This window comes from Durio zibethinus, chromosome 11 (assembly GCF_047325235.1).
Source record: "Durio zibethinus cultivar Kanyao isolate XHJ-2024 chromosome 11, ASM4732523v1, whole genome shotgun sequence".
Classification (NCBI taxonomy): Eukaryota; Viridiplantae; Streptophyta; class Magnoliopsida; order Malvales; family Malvaceae; genus Durio; species Durio zibethinus.
Window position 1 is genome coordinate 24,821,152 of NC_143172.1, and position 17,256 is coordinate 24,838,407.

Here is a 17,256-nt window from a genome sequence, read left to right on the forward strand (position 1 = left end):
GTTTTGATATGATTTGTAAATATTTACATCTAATTTATTAGATATTATTCATTTTAATATAAAAATTTTATATTATATCTCATAAAAAATATCTAATAAATTTTAAATTTAAATATTTATTTATATATCATAATAGATCCATAAAATATTTCAAGTGTCACAAAGAGTAATGCCACAACTTAAGCTTTTTGAAAGGTTTTTTAAGGAGCTTTTAGGAGAAGTGTGTCGCAAAACAACGTCGAGAATACAAAGAATAAAATACAAAGAATCTTTAAAAGCAACTTTAGAGGTTGTTTTTCATTTGGGAATATTATTCCATTTGAATTTTCTTTACTTTTAAAAGTGATTAAGATTATGAAAAAAAAAAATCATGAAGAAAAGAAATTTTAGTTGTTTGAGTGGAAATTACCATAACCAAGGGTGAAACCTGTAAAATCATGGAAGAGAATAGAATAGTAAACTAATTTGAAAAGAGGGAGCCGAATTTTAGATTATTAGAACTGAAATAGTTATTATAATATGATCAAAATTCTTTTGGGAGGCAATGGCCTCGGTCTCCCATGGCTGCAACCATAACTACAAAGATCAAGATGCTAATAAACAATTATACGGTGATGATAATTGGTTAAATTAGTAAAAATCGAATACTTCTTTTATAAAGTTTAAAATTTATTCTCGTTATGAGTAATTTTTTTTGAATAATCTATAAATTCAGTTGTAAATTCTCTCTAAAACTTGTGATTTACCTTAACCTTAGATTGGAAAAGTAATTATATATATGTACATTATTTTATTTTTTGGTATAAAAGAGATTATAACTTATAGGAAGAGAAAGAAATTGCAAGGTTTGAGGATTGAACATCAAGTTTATTGAATTTTATTTTTTAAAAATGATTAAATAAATTAATTTAATTTAATTTTAAATTATTTTATTTTTACCTAAAATAAAAGTGATAAGCTGCTCTCTGATTCCCTACCACTTTTTGTCTTTTGTCAATGGCATTATTTCTTCAATATCGTTATTTTTTTCGTTTGGAAAAAGAAAAGAAAGTGATAAAAAATTGTCGAGGTTGATGAATACTAGTTTTACTCTTTAGAACATCAAAAAATTTTGAAATGCTTAATTGTTAACAACTTTTTTATAATTTATTAACAGAATATCTCTAACATCCCAATTAGAACTTAATCCGAAATAAAGCCAAAGATTCTTGATTTTTATGTGAATAATAATAATAATAATAATTATCAGTTTATCACTTTGGGAAAGATTCTGTTGTGCAGGTGTTCCATCTTCGCTACCAAGGACCAAAACTAGTTGCTAGCACACCATATTGGCACCGCCAAAGTCAGATCTGGTCCTTGATGCGCCGAATCTTGGCTGCCAGCCACCTATTCTAGCTGCTAGTGCTCCAGACCGGTTCTTCAAGCCTCCAATTTTGGGGACTGGCTCTCTGATCCGCACCTTTGATGACCAAAAACCCCATCTCCGGTGAAGCTCTTCCTTTATTTCTTGAGAAACTGGCGAGCAAAATTTGAAAAAAAAAAAAAAGAATTAAAAAAATTACAAAAGAAAAAAAATTGAAAATACAAAATTTATCGTAGAGAATGTTATCTTCACCTTGTCTCTTGGAATGGCTATTGATAATAGCTATTCCCCTCGATAGATACCATCTGTTGGACAGCTATTCACGTAATAACTATAATGGTAAACAAACGATGGATTCACTGTTCATGTCACTTTTTCAGCCAACCAAACAAGCGTAAGAAAAATATCACATATAAATTTAAAAATTTGTAGATGTTTGATTGAACTATTTTATAAAATGTATTAGCATAAAAACGATTAGACTTATTTTTGGGCGTAGTCCGAGTAGGATTTCTCAAACCCTGGATCAATTCAATGATAACATCAGAAGCGAGCAATGTTCTTTAGATGCAGTGCATTTGCTTTTATGACATCAGAAGAGAGCAATGCTTCAATCTTGGTACCTATTTCCTGCCTTGTTATGGTTCCATTTTCATCTTTGACCAAGTACAGACCAATTTTCCAAACATCGCAAATGTAGTTTCTATTACAAAACTGGTCTGCAAAGTAAGGCCAGCAAAGAAAGGGTACTCCCATGGTTAGACCTTCCATGGTGGAGTTCCATCCGCAATGGCTTAGGAAACAAGCAGTAGAAGGGTGAGCTAAGAACTTTTCCTGAGGCGCCCGTTCAACAAGTTTTCCTTGATCTGCTACCCTATCTATGAACCCGTCTGGGAATTTGGTAGGTGACCCATCACTCAAGTCAGATCCAACAACCCATAAAAAAGGATGGCTGGTGATTTCAAGTCCAAATGCTAGTTCATTTACTTGTTGCACACTTAAGATTGTTGTGCCACCAAATGCAACATAAATGACATAGTCTGCAGTTTGTTTATCAAGCCATTTTAAGCATGTTGAGTCTTCGGGCCAACAGTTTCCAGCGAAGGCTCCCGAATGGTTGCTTGCAAGTAAAGGACCAACAGGTAAAATGTTGGGAATCAATTTCAAGGTTGGTGAGTCTAGCTCATGCAATGAGTTGCAAAGAATCGAGTCATAGAACCTGGCATATTGGGGGATCATGAACCAAATCCAAATAAAATTTCTGTACGACTGGGTCAGAGCAACTCCATGCAATATCAGAGCTGCTCCAGGCAGGCATATTCTTTGATAGCAAGAATGTCTCTTTCATTAGAGTTCCTGCATAGTTGTTCAAGTTTTTCACTTAGTTCAATTAATCGAACACCCTATGTTTTTTACCCAACTATTGTGTCTAAATTAAGTTCTGAAAGCAATAAAATTGCATTCTGTATTATAAAATATAACTTTCAATAATATATGGAAGTTAGTTTCCATAAGGCACACTCTACGGTTTACTACAGATATAAATTCCCATATTCTTACCCTCATTATTTATAACTTGAGCGTCAATAAACTGTGGAATATGTACTGACAGGGCAAAGCAAGCAGCTCCAGCAGGCCAAAATGCAATTGCTCCAATTCCCATCTTCTTAGCCAATTCTAGCGCCCATCCAACTGATGTTTCAGCTATAACACGTTTGATCAGCTCCTTCTCATTTGACTGGTTCAATTTCAAAATCAAGTCCTCCAAATGACCTGGCATAACTCTTCCTATGCTTTCTGCCAGCTTAAAAACATCATTTCTATCGTCTCTATCTAATCCGTCAGGAATTGAAACAAGGCTTATCAGGCTTTGCTCCTTATCTTTCTCGGGCATTGAAACCATAAATTTTTCATGTATGAACTTCGTATTAACAAATGTGACTTCAACACCTTGAAGAGCAATTTGGAGGGACAATTTCATGAGAGGTGCTACGTGGCCTTGTGCTGGGTATGATATAGCCAATACATGCGGCCATGGCATTTGCTCACTTCTTCAACAAACTTACTTGCTTTTAAGTCCAGGCGTATACTTATATTAATTCTTATTCATGTTTAGTCTAGTTTCTGATAGCTATTGTTTTGTTTCCATCTGATTGAACTTATAAACTTAACACTCTTCTGAGATCATTTCAAGTTTACTTGGTCTTCTTGGAGGACTAGCATTTTATCTGGCCTTTCTTCTTGTCCTGTTATCCCGTGTTCCTTAACCTATATGATTCCAGTGTAAAATACAAGGTACTTATAACTAAATTTAACTGTTTTTTACTTGAAGCTGCTTTCGCTTCCCTGTCAGAAGACGGCAGTGGTAGATTCTAGTGATGAAAAGGACCATGTATCAATATTTTTTTGCCTCATTTCCAAGGACCCTTCCTCCTTTTTAGCTGTTTGATAAAGAAGTTTCAATTGGATGAATTAGTCCTGATGAAAGTAGCTATTTCTCTTTAATCTGCCTTGCAAAGTGCAGAAGTTGGATTTGCAATGAATTAGTATATTCAGGGAAACAATCAAAAGTCTTAGAATATTCATTAAATTAGAAAGTAACATTTTGTTATATGGAATGTGACAGTTTGGCCTTAATCACCACATCTTTTCTATTTATATCTATTGCATGGTTTTGCCTTACAGCCTGCCTTTATATATTTTAGAGACGGTCACCCAATCTTAATGCCTCTGTAGATAAATCTTGCTGGGTGATCCATGATCCTTATAGATTTTCACCATGACTTCCAAACAGTTTACTGTATGCAGGTCTGGAATAGTGAGAAAAGCAAAAGCTTCTTTTAGCTATCCACTATTTTTAGCTATCCAACTAGCAAAACTTTGACCTTTAGCAGCCCGTGCATGACTAAAAATTTACTTAAGAAAACGATTTTGGTAGAATCATTCAACCATTCAGAAGAAAAGATAATGTTGGGGAATAAAAAAATGCTTGCTGCAAGTATAAATCTCGTTTTGAAACTGAAAAGCTTAATGATTTTAAGAATTTCACCCACTTGCTCGATCCAAAGGACAGGGTTCGTTTGTTTGAAGATAATACATTTCAATATCTAATTCTTCATGTACTGATTCTGAATTAACAAATGTGACTTTCACTCCATGAGCAGCAATTTTGGAGGGACAACTTCATGAGAGGAGCTACGTGGCCTTGTGCTGCACTATTACATGTAGTTTTCTAGCCATGGAATGTGCTTACAACTTCTGCAAACTTCCTTGCCTTTGGTCTTAACCTGCACTTCAATTATTTTTGCTTCCTGTTTAGCCTAACTACTGATAGCAATCTTTTTATTTTCAATTGCTTAAACATTTCTGGCTGTCAAAATCATCAACAGCTTTACTCTGTCTTCGCATAGGATTATGTTGTAAGTGTCCCCTTTTCTTGTTCTATGTGATTCTTGTTTCTTTAACCTTTATTTTTCTTGTTGTGAAGATTAAAGCAAATTCGGCTACTTTCAGCTTTTTTCTTACAAAAAAAAATGGTTACATCTTAAAGCAAAGATTTAGTATGATTTGTAATCTGGACTTTCTGTTGAATCATTCATACAGACTTGGAACTTGACACACACTCTCTGTCCTCTAGAGAGGAAAAAAATGGCTTTTGATTTGCATTCAACACTTTAATTGTCTGTAGATAAATCCAGATACAGAACAAGTTGGATAATAGTAATTTTTTTCAGATCATGAAAATAAAGGATATTCATATTGAACAACTTTCACTAATACAACGAGGTGCTTAGAGTTAATATCCAGGAATTATAAATTATTACAGTTGACAAATGCCTTAAAGAAGATTAATCAATCACTAGAACATTTTTTTCCCTGAGGTTTACGACTTGAATAGAATCTGATTTCCCTCCTTGTGCTCCTCAAATGATTATCCAGGCCTAAAGGTTCTTAATATGTTGAATGAAGTTCTTAAAGTTCTTGAAAGAAGACCCACCTTCATCAGAACTCTTTCTAGCAATTTCCTTTATATGTAGCGCATTCGCCTTTATAACATCAGAAGAGAGCAAAGTGTTTATCTTTGTGCATATTTCATGCCTAGTTGTGATTCCATTTTCATCTTTGGTCAATTCTAAACCAATCTTCAGAACATCACAAATGTAGTTCTTATTACTGAACTGATCCGTTATGTAAGGCCAACATAGAAATGGTAGCCCCATGCTTAGACCTTCCATGGTGGAATTCCAGCCACAGTGGCTTATGAAACAAGAAACAGAAGGGTGAGCTAACACCTTTTCCTGAGGCGCCCATTCCACAAATTTTGCTCGTTCGGCTACTCTGTTTTTGAATCCATCTGGGAATTTAACGGTTGATCCATCCCAAAAGTTGGATCGAAAAACCCATAAAAATGGATGGCCTGCAAGTTCAAGACCAAGAGCTAGTTCATCTACTTGTTGCGCACATATTATTGTTGAGCTACCAAATGCAACATAGATGACAGAACCAGCAGTTTGTTTGTCTAGCCAGTCTAAGCATGTTGAGTCTTCAGGCCAAGTGTTTCCAGCAAAAACTCCCAAATGGCTACTAGCAAGTAATGGACCAATAGGCAAGACATTGGGAATCAATTTCAAGACCGATGAGTCTAGTTCATAAACTGAGTTGCAAAGTACCCAGTCATAAAATTTGGCGTAGTCAGGAACAATGGTATAAAATCCAAATATAGCTTTTTGCACAACTGGATCACTGCTTTTTCATCCAATATCAGAGCTGCTCCAGGCGGGGATATCCTCTGACAGTGAGATTGGCTCATCGTTCATCACGATTCCTAGAAACTCAAGTTTTTCAATTAGGTCAAGCAGGCAAAAACTTTCAACTTACCATCAAATTGTTAATAATTTCTCTTACCATCAGTGTTTATAATTCCAGCCTCAAGTAGTTGTGGAATGTGTACTGCAAGGGCCAAGCATGCTGCTCCAGCAGGCCAAATTGCAACTGCCTCAAGTCCCACCTTCTTGGTCACTTCTACTGCCCACCCAACTGACGTATCAGCTATAACACAAGTGATCTTCTCATTGACATTTGACTGGTTGATCTTCACAATCAAGTCCTCCAAGAATCCTCGCATAACTCTGTGTATCGTTTCCCTCACCTTAACACCATCATTTGGTCCATCTTCATCCACAACAACAGGAATTGAAACAAGGCTTACCAGGCTCCTCTCCTCAACTTTCTCGGGCAATGAAGCTATAATTTTTTCTCGTCTGACCTCTGTGTTAACAAATGTTACCTTAACTCCATGAGCAGCAAATTGGAGGGACAATTTCATTAGAGGAGCTACATGGCCTTTTGCAGGGAATGGTATAACTAGTACATGCGGTTGCCTGTCCATAGTATGCTTGCACAGACCTGCTTGCTTTAAGTCTTGGCCTATATTTATATTCATGTTTATCCTAGCTTCTGACAGCTACTGTTTTGTTTTCAATTGCTTCAGAAACTCAAAAACGCGCATTCTTGTAAGATCATCATCTTCTCTATATATACTTTGTCTTTACAATTAATGGAATGTGCTGTTCACTGACCTTTTTGTTGTCTTGTAACCAAAGTCCTTGTTCCTTAAATGGCTGTATGCTTTTTTTCTAAAGAATAAAGCTGTAGCCTGTCATTTCGCTTACATTCTTTACAACAAAACATGTAATAATATTTAAACTTAAAATTGAAAACTCAACATTTTACAAATAAATCACATGATTGTTGACGAGTAACATTGAATAATGCTTTTTTCATGTAACTAAAATCACAAAATTTCATATAAATACTAATCTTTTCGAGAGTAACTTTTAGTTACATCTTTGTCATTTTAATCTTTTTGTATGAAACTTTGTGATTGAGTTTTGTTTGGAAAGGAGTTAGATAATTTTACCCAATAAAATTATCAAAGTATTCTCAATTCAAAATTTACCTGTTTCGTAGGCCCAATACTTTCTTCAATTAGATTCAAGACAAGGAAAATCCATGAGATTCATAAGTATTCTAGATAAGTTCTAAACAACGTCACTTGTATGCTTCTTGTCCTAATCAAGCTTTGTCCACGGTAACTCAAACCAATAATTATGTCTCATATATAAGAGCTACAAAGTAAAAAGTTGGGATAAGGTCAACTTACCTTCCCCTGTTGGTCATCAAAGCCGATGTCATCGCGTAAGTACAGAGAACTTTTTCTTCTGTTCCGAATACGTATGAAATTCAAAGCTACCAATAGTTGATTATTTTAATATAAAATTAAAAATAAAAATAGTTTTTAATTATGACAATTGACTTTCATATTTAATTACTCATATTATTACGTTTGTATTCAAATAATAAAATAATTTTTATCTTTAATTTTAATCTGAATTTAATCTCATCATAATTGTTGTTTTTAATATCATTAAAGTTAAAAATTTCACCCTTTGTTAAAATTAACCCTAAATTAATGATTTAAATACACATACACACGTGTATATCTATATATATATATATATATATATATATATATATCTCAAATCATGGACAACTACAATCTTGTCTTTATGCCGGAATGAATATGATAAGAAAAACCTTTCTTCTTGTTTTGTTATTTTAATTAGCAATTGATTCTTTAGCAATTGTATTTTTCTTCTTGTAAAGATAGAAGCAACATTCACTTAAAGCTATATTTGATGATTTGTAATCTGGACTTTGTGTTGAACCAGTAGATTAAAACTCTATATAATATATGTGATTCATTCTTGGCAATTGTTCCCTACATACCTTGTAAATATAAAATTTGAGAACATTTTAAGCCTTTGGCAAGCAGTTATATAGAATTTAATGTAGAAAAACCTAACTTGTTGGAGGATAAGATATAATAGAGAAGACTTGAACTCTCAAGCATGCTTATGGAGCTAATCTTATAGACTGTTGAGTTGCTGATAATTTTTTTTTTCTATACTTAGAGGTTGGCAGAATTTGAACTATTGGAACTAAAGATCGAATACTTTATTAACTGTTGTTATTTTTTACTAAGAAAAGAAAAATAGAGTATTGCTATAGTAAAAGCAAATGAAAATTGAGAGCAACGTATTATGAAGCAAAGAAAACTCAATTTCACTTAACATCACAAATATTACAATTTAAAGCTTAATTAATAACAACCCACTAAAATCATGGTTCTAAAATTACACCATGACCACAAACATGAATAACAAAAAAATAACCAACACCAAAAAATAGGAACAATTTGAAACATTCAACTAAGCAATGTTTATGAATCCACATCAGCAGTCCTAAACACATCTTCTAACACTTTTTCTTACTTTAAGAGTTGTAAACACCAAGTTTTGTCCTCAGAAATTCAAACTTGCTAGCCGATAGTGGCTTGGTGAAGACATATGCAACTTGATATTCTATTTTGCAGTAGACAAAAACAACAGCTCCATCTTTTTATACTTCCCTTAAGAAGAATAACTTAATATTAAAATGCTTAGTTTTTTTCTGAAATATAGAATTTTGAGAGATAGCAATAGCAGCTTGGTTGTTAACAAGAATCTCTGTGCTTTTCTCCTACTCCAAGTTAAAATCGATTAAAATCTTTTTCAGCCACAAAGCTTGATTAACAGCAATTGTTGCAGCAACAAACTCTGCTTCAGTTGTAGATTAGCTACAATTTTTTTTTTCAAGTTTTATGAGAAAACACTAGAACCAAGTGTGAAACAATAACCTAAAGTGCTCTTCATATCATCAATGAAATCTCCCCAATCATTATCTGAGAAGCCAACTAATTTGAACTCTTTGCTTTTTATGTATTTAATGCCAAAATCACATGTGCTTTTCACATATCTAAGCACTATTTTTGCAGCCTTGAGATGCCATTTGCTTGCACATAACATAAATCGAGACAAAATGCTTACAATATTCAAAATGTTAGGTTGAGTTATTGTAAGATACATAAAGCAACCAATCAGGCTTTTGAAATATGCCTGATCAATCTTCTCAGTTTCATCTTTTTTATAGAACTTTTCTTTTATGTCATGCCCCAAGATCAAAAGACAATACGATCATATTATCTTGAAATAAAATCTTAAAGTAATTAAAAGCTTTTTTTCTTAATCATTGAACAACTCTAAAATAAAATAAGGTTCTCAATAAGTAAAAATATCTAGATAACCAATCTTTGAAGGTTCAATTATGAGTATTACAACTAAAAGAAATAATATTTCATAAATACTACTTCCAAAAGTAGTTTTTCAACGCTCAGATTCTTCTAGCTCTTCATAAGTCTAATCATACTTAATATTCATATCATCTATAAAAGAAAAAAAATAGAGAATGAGCAAACCACAACTTAGTAAATATAGGCTCACACACGTTATTGGATCAATCATTTTTTCACATATATCATATAGATTATTCAAAACATTTGTTAAATCATAATGTTAAAATATTTCAAATATCATCGTTTTATCAAATATTTCATAAATTCATAAATCAATGTCAAAATATGTCAATTCATAAATCATTGCAAAATATGTTATCATTCAAAAATCGTAATCAAACCAAATCATGAATCAATCATTAAAAATCATCATAAATCATCATCATCATAAATCATCATTATCATTCATTTATCATTAGTTACGGCCACTGCTATAACCTGTGATATTGGCCATATCGATAATTTCATCCTCATAATCATTGCTAACTATTATAACTCAATAGCTAAAGCCTTATGCTAATTACTATTACCCATTAGTCAAGGTCGTATGATCATGTCTTTGCTAACTACTATTACCCGTTAGTCAGGGTCGTAGAACTAGTTCTGGTGTCGATGATTGTACTTCCTAGGGATGTAAAAATGTAGCTATCATAAAATTATTTCTTAAACATAAATCATTTTCTTATTTCATTCATAAGCATGATCTATCATTTATATAGAGAAACGTAAAATAATCATATGCTTGATCCTTTTTTCATAGATCGAAAATAATGAAATAAAATATTCATTCATTTAGAAATATACATATATACATAGATTCAAAAATAAGTAAAGTGTGTGAGATTCTACTTATCTCTTTTTTATTTCACCATTTAATTTTTTTTCTCAAAATAATTAATGGTCTATTCAAGATCATTTCAACATGACAGTAATTAATCAACTCATTTGAGACCACTTATACCAAAACAACTAAGTTAAATAAGAACTAACTTAAGTAACTAATTTTGGTAGCCTGCGCTACTTTCACTAAAATGACTATATCTCAAGATATCAAACTTGAAATTAAAATCTCTTTAATGTGTTAGAAACTAGACTTGATAAGCTTTCTAACCATTTATGATCCACATCGTAATTCTTTATAGATTAATTATAATAAAATTTGAAATCCACGTCATATCTTACTACTAGACAGCTCATATACCTTCTAATAAAAATTATATATTTACTCATAGGAGACTATAAATTCAATTATGCTTATTTGAAACATGTATGGTTCAATGCTTAATTCCCTATATAAATTTAAGATCATTTTTGTAATTCAACTTTGATGATGTTGCCATATAGCCTACATATCTTTAAGTAAAAATTAGATAACTTTTCATAAAAGATAACTTTTCATAAAAGACTCGGATTCGACTTCCATTTATTTCATTAGAAAGTCGATTCAACATGCTTTCCAATGATATATAATAATCACAACATTAATCTATCCATTAATACAAAATTATATTTTAATTTATTATTACAGATCATAGCATTTCATCCAAAAATAAAATTTCTCCTTCAATCTTTAAAAACTCAAATCCCCATTTTTCAGCCTTTAAACTCCATTCAATAATCATCAATAAATCTTAAAAATATGAAATAAATAAAGTCTAATAATTTACCTAAATAGATCATGAAGATTAATGAAAGATTTCATAATTTTCTTGGTTTTTCTTTCAAAAATTTAACTCCATATAATAGCAATCAACATGATATTTTTTCTTAAATAAAAAGGGCATATACTCACTTTTAGGGGATTAACTTGATTGTAGCATTTGATTTTGAATCTTCAACTTGATTTTTCATATTCTCTAACCCTAAAAAAGATGAAAAAGAAGAACTTTTTTTTTTGTTTCATTATGGCTAGGTTTTTTTTTTCATATAATACTTTAGCCCTTTTTTTTTTACTAATTAGTCTCTTAATAAACTGATGGACTTTGGTATTAGTCTAGCCTAATTATCATTTGGGTTAAGGTATTACACTTTGAGTTCATCGGTGTGCTCATTTCTTTACATTTTTCGAGTTTAAACTTTTTCAGAATCTCCTCGGTATATTTCTTCTGACAAATGAAGATTTCATGTTCATTCTATTTAATTTTCATTCCAAGAAAGAAGGTTATCAATCTGAGATATGTTATCTCAAAAAATTCCATCATCTCTTGTTTAAACTTATCCATAATACTTATGTTGTTTCCTGTCACAAGCAGGTCATCCACATATAGTAAGATGATAAGAATGTCAGCTCCATTATGCTTGACATATAATGTTGATTTAGATAAGCTTTTAGCAAATCTCAAGTTTACAAATGTTCATCAATCCTATTGTACCAAGCTATTAAAACTTGCTTTAATCCATAAAGTGCCTTTTTAAAAAGATAGACCTTATCTTCTTCTCATTCCTTTACATAACCTTTCAGTTGGTCTACATAAATCTGCTCATATAGAAAACCATTCAATAATGTTGACTTGACATCTAACTAGTACACCTTTTAATTTTTTTACGCTACAACGGTGAGTAAGAGCCTAATGGTGTCGAGTCTAATGACTAGTACAAAGGTATCTAAGTAGTTCACACTAAGTATTTAAACATATCTTTTGACTACGAATCTAGCTTTATACTTATTAATTGAGCCATTAGCATTAAACTTGATTCTGTACCCTACTTGACTTTAATTACCTTTTTGTTTTGGGGTCAATCAACCAACTCTCATGTTTTATTCTTTTCAATCATGAGTAGCTTTTCTTTTATTACATCAACCTAATTTTGATCTGTCTTAGCTTCTTTATAATCTGTACGTTTGCACATAGCAATATTGCATTTTTTATAAACATCAAAAAGTAGTCTTGTGCCTCTGATAGGATTATTTTCCACCATTTCATTCTCCCAGTCTCTAATGCTTTATATTGTTATATCCAAAACAAAAAACTTAAGCTTAGGCTCTTTTGAGGTTGAATCCATCTTTTTTGCATCATCCTAGTTCCACTCTTCATTTTCATAAAGTGCATATCCCTACTTATAATAATTTTTCTAGTTTGTGATTGAAAAACTTTATAAGCTTTTGCAATTAAGCTGTAGCCAATAAAAATGCCTGAAAGTGTTTTTTTATCTAGTTTGTCTCTCTTTATCTGTGAAAAATGAGTGAAGCACAAACATCCAAATATTTTAAGAAAATTCGGAGATGGTTTATAACCATACCATGCCTCAAAGGGTGTTTGATCCTTCATTACTATTGTGGGAAGCTTGTTTTACAGAAAAATAGCAGTGTTTGTTACTTTAGCCCAGAATTACTTTGGCAAATTCTTCTCATATAGCATACATCGTGTCATCTCTAATATGAATCTATTTCATCTCTCACTTACTCCCTTTTATTATGGAGTGTATGAAGTGATTAATTGATGTTGGATGCCTGCTTCTTCACAAAAATGATTGAATGCTTTAAAAATGTACTTCTTACCATTGTTTGATCTAAGAGTTTGAATTCTACAGCCACTCTCGTTTTCAACTCTGGCTTTAAAGTTTTAGAAAACCTGAGCCACATCTAACTTATGCTTCAAAAAAAAGATCCAATACATACGGATGCAATTGTTAATGAATGCAACATAATAAAGATTAACTTTCAGAGAAAGCATTCTTTGTGGGCTTATAATGTCAGTATGAATTAATTGTAGCTTCTTTGATGCTCTCTATGTTACCTTGAGAAATAGTTTCCTACTTTGCTTTTTAAACTGACATGCTTTGCAGTTTGGAATATGATCATTAAGTTCTGAAAGATCATTTGCCATCTTTTTGGATTTCATCTATAGCAGCCCTTGATGATAATAGTGTTCGAGCCTTTTGTGTCATACTCCAATGATATTTTTTTTTATTGGGAAAATAATTTGCTCCTCCTTTAATGGATTTAGAGTAAAGCTTTTCCATTTTATTTTTACTTTGAAATATCTTGGTTAACTGCATCTTTAATCAAGCAACTTTTATCTTCGAACATAACTTTATAACCCTTTTCAATTAATTGTCCAACACTTAACAAGTTTTGATCAATTTCAAGGATATACAACACATCATAAATGAACTTTGTATCTAAACAGGTTGAAATTGCAATTATTTTTTTTTCTTTCATAGTTATGTACTTGCCATTACCAACCCGAACCTTTGATGAGTTTGCATTATTTAGTTCCCTGAATAGATCCTTATCATGTGTCATGTGGTTAGTACAACCACTGTCTATAAGTCAAATTTCATTTGATTTGATTCAGAGAAACATGTAACGATGAACAAGTGATCCTTTTCCTCTTGATCAGCAATCTTTGCCTCTTTATGATGTTGTTGATTTTTGTTTTTGCAATAACAATTTCATGCCCCATCTGATTGCATTTAGTGCACTTAGCATCAGGTCTTCTCTAACATCTAAATAAAGGATGACCCTTATTTTCGTAGTGTTAGCAAGGTGAATAAAATTTATTCGTATTTTTATTCTTTCTTTTTACATTGACTGATGTTGTATTTGCCTTATTTCTTTCAAAATCCTTCTTTTTCTTTCTTTTATTTTTGGCCACGTTTTGATGCTTGGCTGTCAAAGCTCATTCAGTTGTTGTATCCTCCTTTTATCAATCTTCTTTTTTCTTGTGCTTGTAATGTGTTAAACAATTCTACTAAAGAAATTTTTGATAGATCCTTGGTATTTTTCAAGGTAATGATGGTTGCTTCATATCTTTCAGGTACTGTAACAAGAATTTTTTCTACAATTCTTGAGTCAGTAAATTCAGATCTAAGAAGCCTCACTTTGTTGACGATATTAAGAAGCATGTCGAAGTAATCTTTAATCGTCTTGGAGTCTTTCATTCTTTGAAGTTCAAATTCTCTGATCAAGTTCAGGACTTGCATCCCTTTAATTCTTTCATCTCCTTCATATTTATGCTTGAGATAATCCTATATCTTTTTATTGACTTCAGAGACATGATATGAGTGAAGATGATGGATGAGATTGCAGTAAACAAGCAGGCCTTTGCCTTTGATTTCTTTATCTTTTTTATTATACGCTTTTATCTGTGCCGTGGTGGGATAGTTTAGAAGTGCAAAAATTTGATAGTCTTATTTCACTGCTTCCCAAAGATCCAAAGCTTACAAGTATGTCTCCATATGTATTGCCCAAATCCAGTAGTTGTCTCCATCCAACACCGACAAAGTAATTGCAGAGAAATTGGTTTTGACTTTCATAACGCGTCAAATTCACACACAAATCCCTTAAGAAGAGAGCTTTGATACCAAATGTTGTTATTTTTTAATAAAAAAAAATAGGGTATTGCTATAGTAAAGGCAAATGGAAATTGAGAAAAACGTATTTTGAAGCAATGAAAACTCAATTTCACTTAACATTGAAAACATTACAATCTAAAGCTTAATTAATAATGACCCACTAAAATCATAGTCTTAAGATTACGCCATGACCATAAACCTGAATAACAAAAAAATAACCAACACAAAAAAATAGGAATAATTTGAAACATTCAACTAAGTAACGTTTATAAATCCACATTAGCAGTCCTAAACACGTCTTCTAACATTAACAGTTTGCATGGCTGTTGACAACTTCCTTTATTGAGATTGAGATCGAGCAACAGATCACCCTTATTTCTTAGTTTTACAACAACTTCGACAGAATCTATCTTCTGCATGAGCTCCTTAAACGATTAGCCAGGTCTAAATGCGCTTAATATGTTCAATGAAGTCCTTAAAGTTGTTGAAAGAAGATCCACCTTCATGGGAACTCTTTCTAGCTAGTTCCTTTATATGCAGTGCATTTGCCTTTATAACCTCAGAAGAGAGTAATGTCTTGATCTTTGTACTTACTTCATGCCTTGTTACGATTCCATTTCCATCTTGGGTTAACCCTAAACCAGTCTTCCAAACGTGGCAAATATATTTCTTATTGGTGAACTGATCAGCCCAATAAGGCCAACATAAGAAGGGTACACCCATGGTTAGACCCTCCATAGTAGAATTCCATCCACAGTGGCTCATGAAACAAGCAATCGAAGGGTGAGCCAACACCTTCTCCTGAGGTGCCCATTCAACAAATTTTGCTCGTTTTGCCACTCTATCTTTGAATCCATCTGGGAACATAGCATGTGATCCATTCATAAAATCAGATCTAATAACCCATAAAAATGGTTGGCCACTAAGTTCAAGACCAAGTGCTAGTTCTTTTACTTGTTGCAAGTTTGCCATTCTTGTGCTGCCAAATGCAACATAAATAACAGAGCCTGAAGGTTGCTGATCAAGCCACTCTAAGCATGATGAGTCTTCAGGCCAGAAGTTTCCAGCAAAGGTACCCAAATGGTTACTTGCGAGTAAAGGGCCTATGGGCAAGATGTTGGGAATCAATTGTAGGGCTGCTGAATCCAATTCGTAAATTGAGTTGCAAAGTAACCAGTCATAAAATTTGGAATACTGAGGGACAATACAATAAAATGCAAACGAAAGTTTCTGCATCGCTGGAGTAGGGCAGCTCCATCCAATCTCAGAGCTGCTCCAGGCAGGGACATCCTTTGACACCGAGATTGGTTCATCTTTCATGACGGTTCCTACAGAGAACATCAAGTTAATTTTTCAATAAAATATAGCCTGTGAGGACTTTTCACTATTTTGTTAATCATGAAAAATGAGTCACAACAATTGGTATGCCTATTAGATAACATGCAGATGATCTTTCTTGAGTTTATGCCTTTGTTTTTCTCACATAGTAATAAAATAAAAACATTCAGCCTAGATGAAGTTAGTCAATTCTATTCTACTTTTTATTGTATATATTTTCACATTCTTACCATCATTATCTACAATTTCAGCCTCAAGAAGTTGTTGAACATGTAGTGCCAGAGCCAAGCATGGCCCGCCGGAAGGCCAAACTGCAACTGCTTCGATCCCTACTTTCTTGGCCACTTCAAGAGCCCACCCAACCGATGTATCAGCTACAACACAAGTGATCTGCTCATTGATATTTGATTGGTTAATTTTCAGTATGAAGTCCTCCAAATAACTTGGCATAGTTCTATGCACACTTTCTGTCACCTTAACCCAATCAGTTCGATTGTCGTCCGATTCCAATCCATCAGGAAATGAGACGAGGCTTATCAGGCTCCGATCCTCAGCTTTCTCCTGTATTGAAACCATAACTTTTTTGTGTATGAACTCTGCATTGACAAAGGTGACTTTTACACCATGAGCAGCAATTTGGAGGGCCAACTTCATAAGAGGTGCTACATGTCCTTGTGCCGGGAATGGTATAACCAGTGCATGCGGTTGCCTGTCCATGGTATTTTTCGTTTTTTCACTACTCCTATATCTCTTTTTGATGAGTTGATTCTTATATTTATTCAGGGCCAGCCTAGTATCTGATAACTACTGTTTAATATTCAATTGCGTGATCAAATAATAAACTCACTCTTCTGAGGTCATTTTCTATGCACTTTGTCTTTACCAGAGGCTGCGTTGATAAATTGCCTTGATAAGTCAAAGCCTACCTTTTTGACCAAAGCAAAGAAACAAAAGGAAAATAGGGGAGGCGGGCTCCGAAAAGCAAAGAAAGAAAAGAAAGTATTTGGTGCCTAGTTTTGTA

General features: G+C 32.9%; 1 protein-coding gene and 2 pseudogenes across 3 annotated transcripts; all 3 read right to left on the reverse strand.

Annotated features, from left to right (window-relative positions):
• Positions 1-1,089: 1,089 nt before the first annotated feature.
• LOC111291021 (UDP-glycosyltransferase 83A1 pseudogene) lies at positions 1,090-3,527 on the reverse strand (annotated as a pseudogene). The gene is made up of 3 exons (XR_016346659.1): positions 2,927-3,527; positions 1,619-2,722; positions 1,090-1,518 (listed from the first exon to the last, which is right to left on the reverse strand). The product of XR_016346659.1 is annotated as a UDP-glycosyltransferase 83A1 pseudogene (transcript).
• A 1,504-nt stretch (positions 3,528-5,031) lies between these two features.
• On the reverse strand, positions 5,032-6,892 carry LOC111290890 (UDP-glycosyltransferase 83A1-like; annotated as a pseudogene).
• Positions 6,893-14,982: 8,090 nt separating this feature from the next.
• Positions 14,983-17,000, reverse strand: LOC111291178 (UDP-glycosyltransferase 83A1-like). 2 transcript variants are annotated; one of them, XM_089768426.1, is made up of 3 exons: positions 16,710-17,000; positions 16,466-16,625; positions 14,983-16,225 (listed from the first exon to the last, which is right to left on the reverse strand). In XM_089768426.1, the coding sequence occupies exons 1-3, from the start codon at positions 16,950-16,952 to the stop codon at positions 15,342-15,344; spliced, it is 1,287 nt and encodes a 428-aa protein (XP_089624552.1). In that variant the 5' UTR covers positions 16,953-17,000; the 3' UTR covers positions 14,983-15,341. The 2 variants fall into 2 exon arrangements, with proteins under 2 accessions (XP_089624552.1, XP_089624551.1); XM_089768425.1 differs by having other exon boundaries at positions 16,466-17,000.
• Positions 17,001-17,256: the final 256 nt, after the last annotated feature.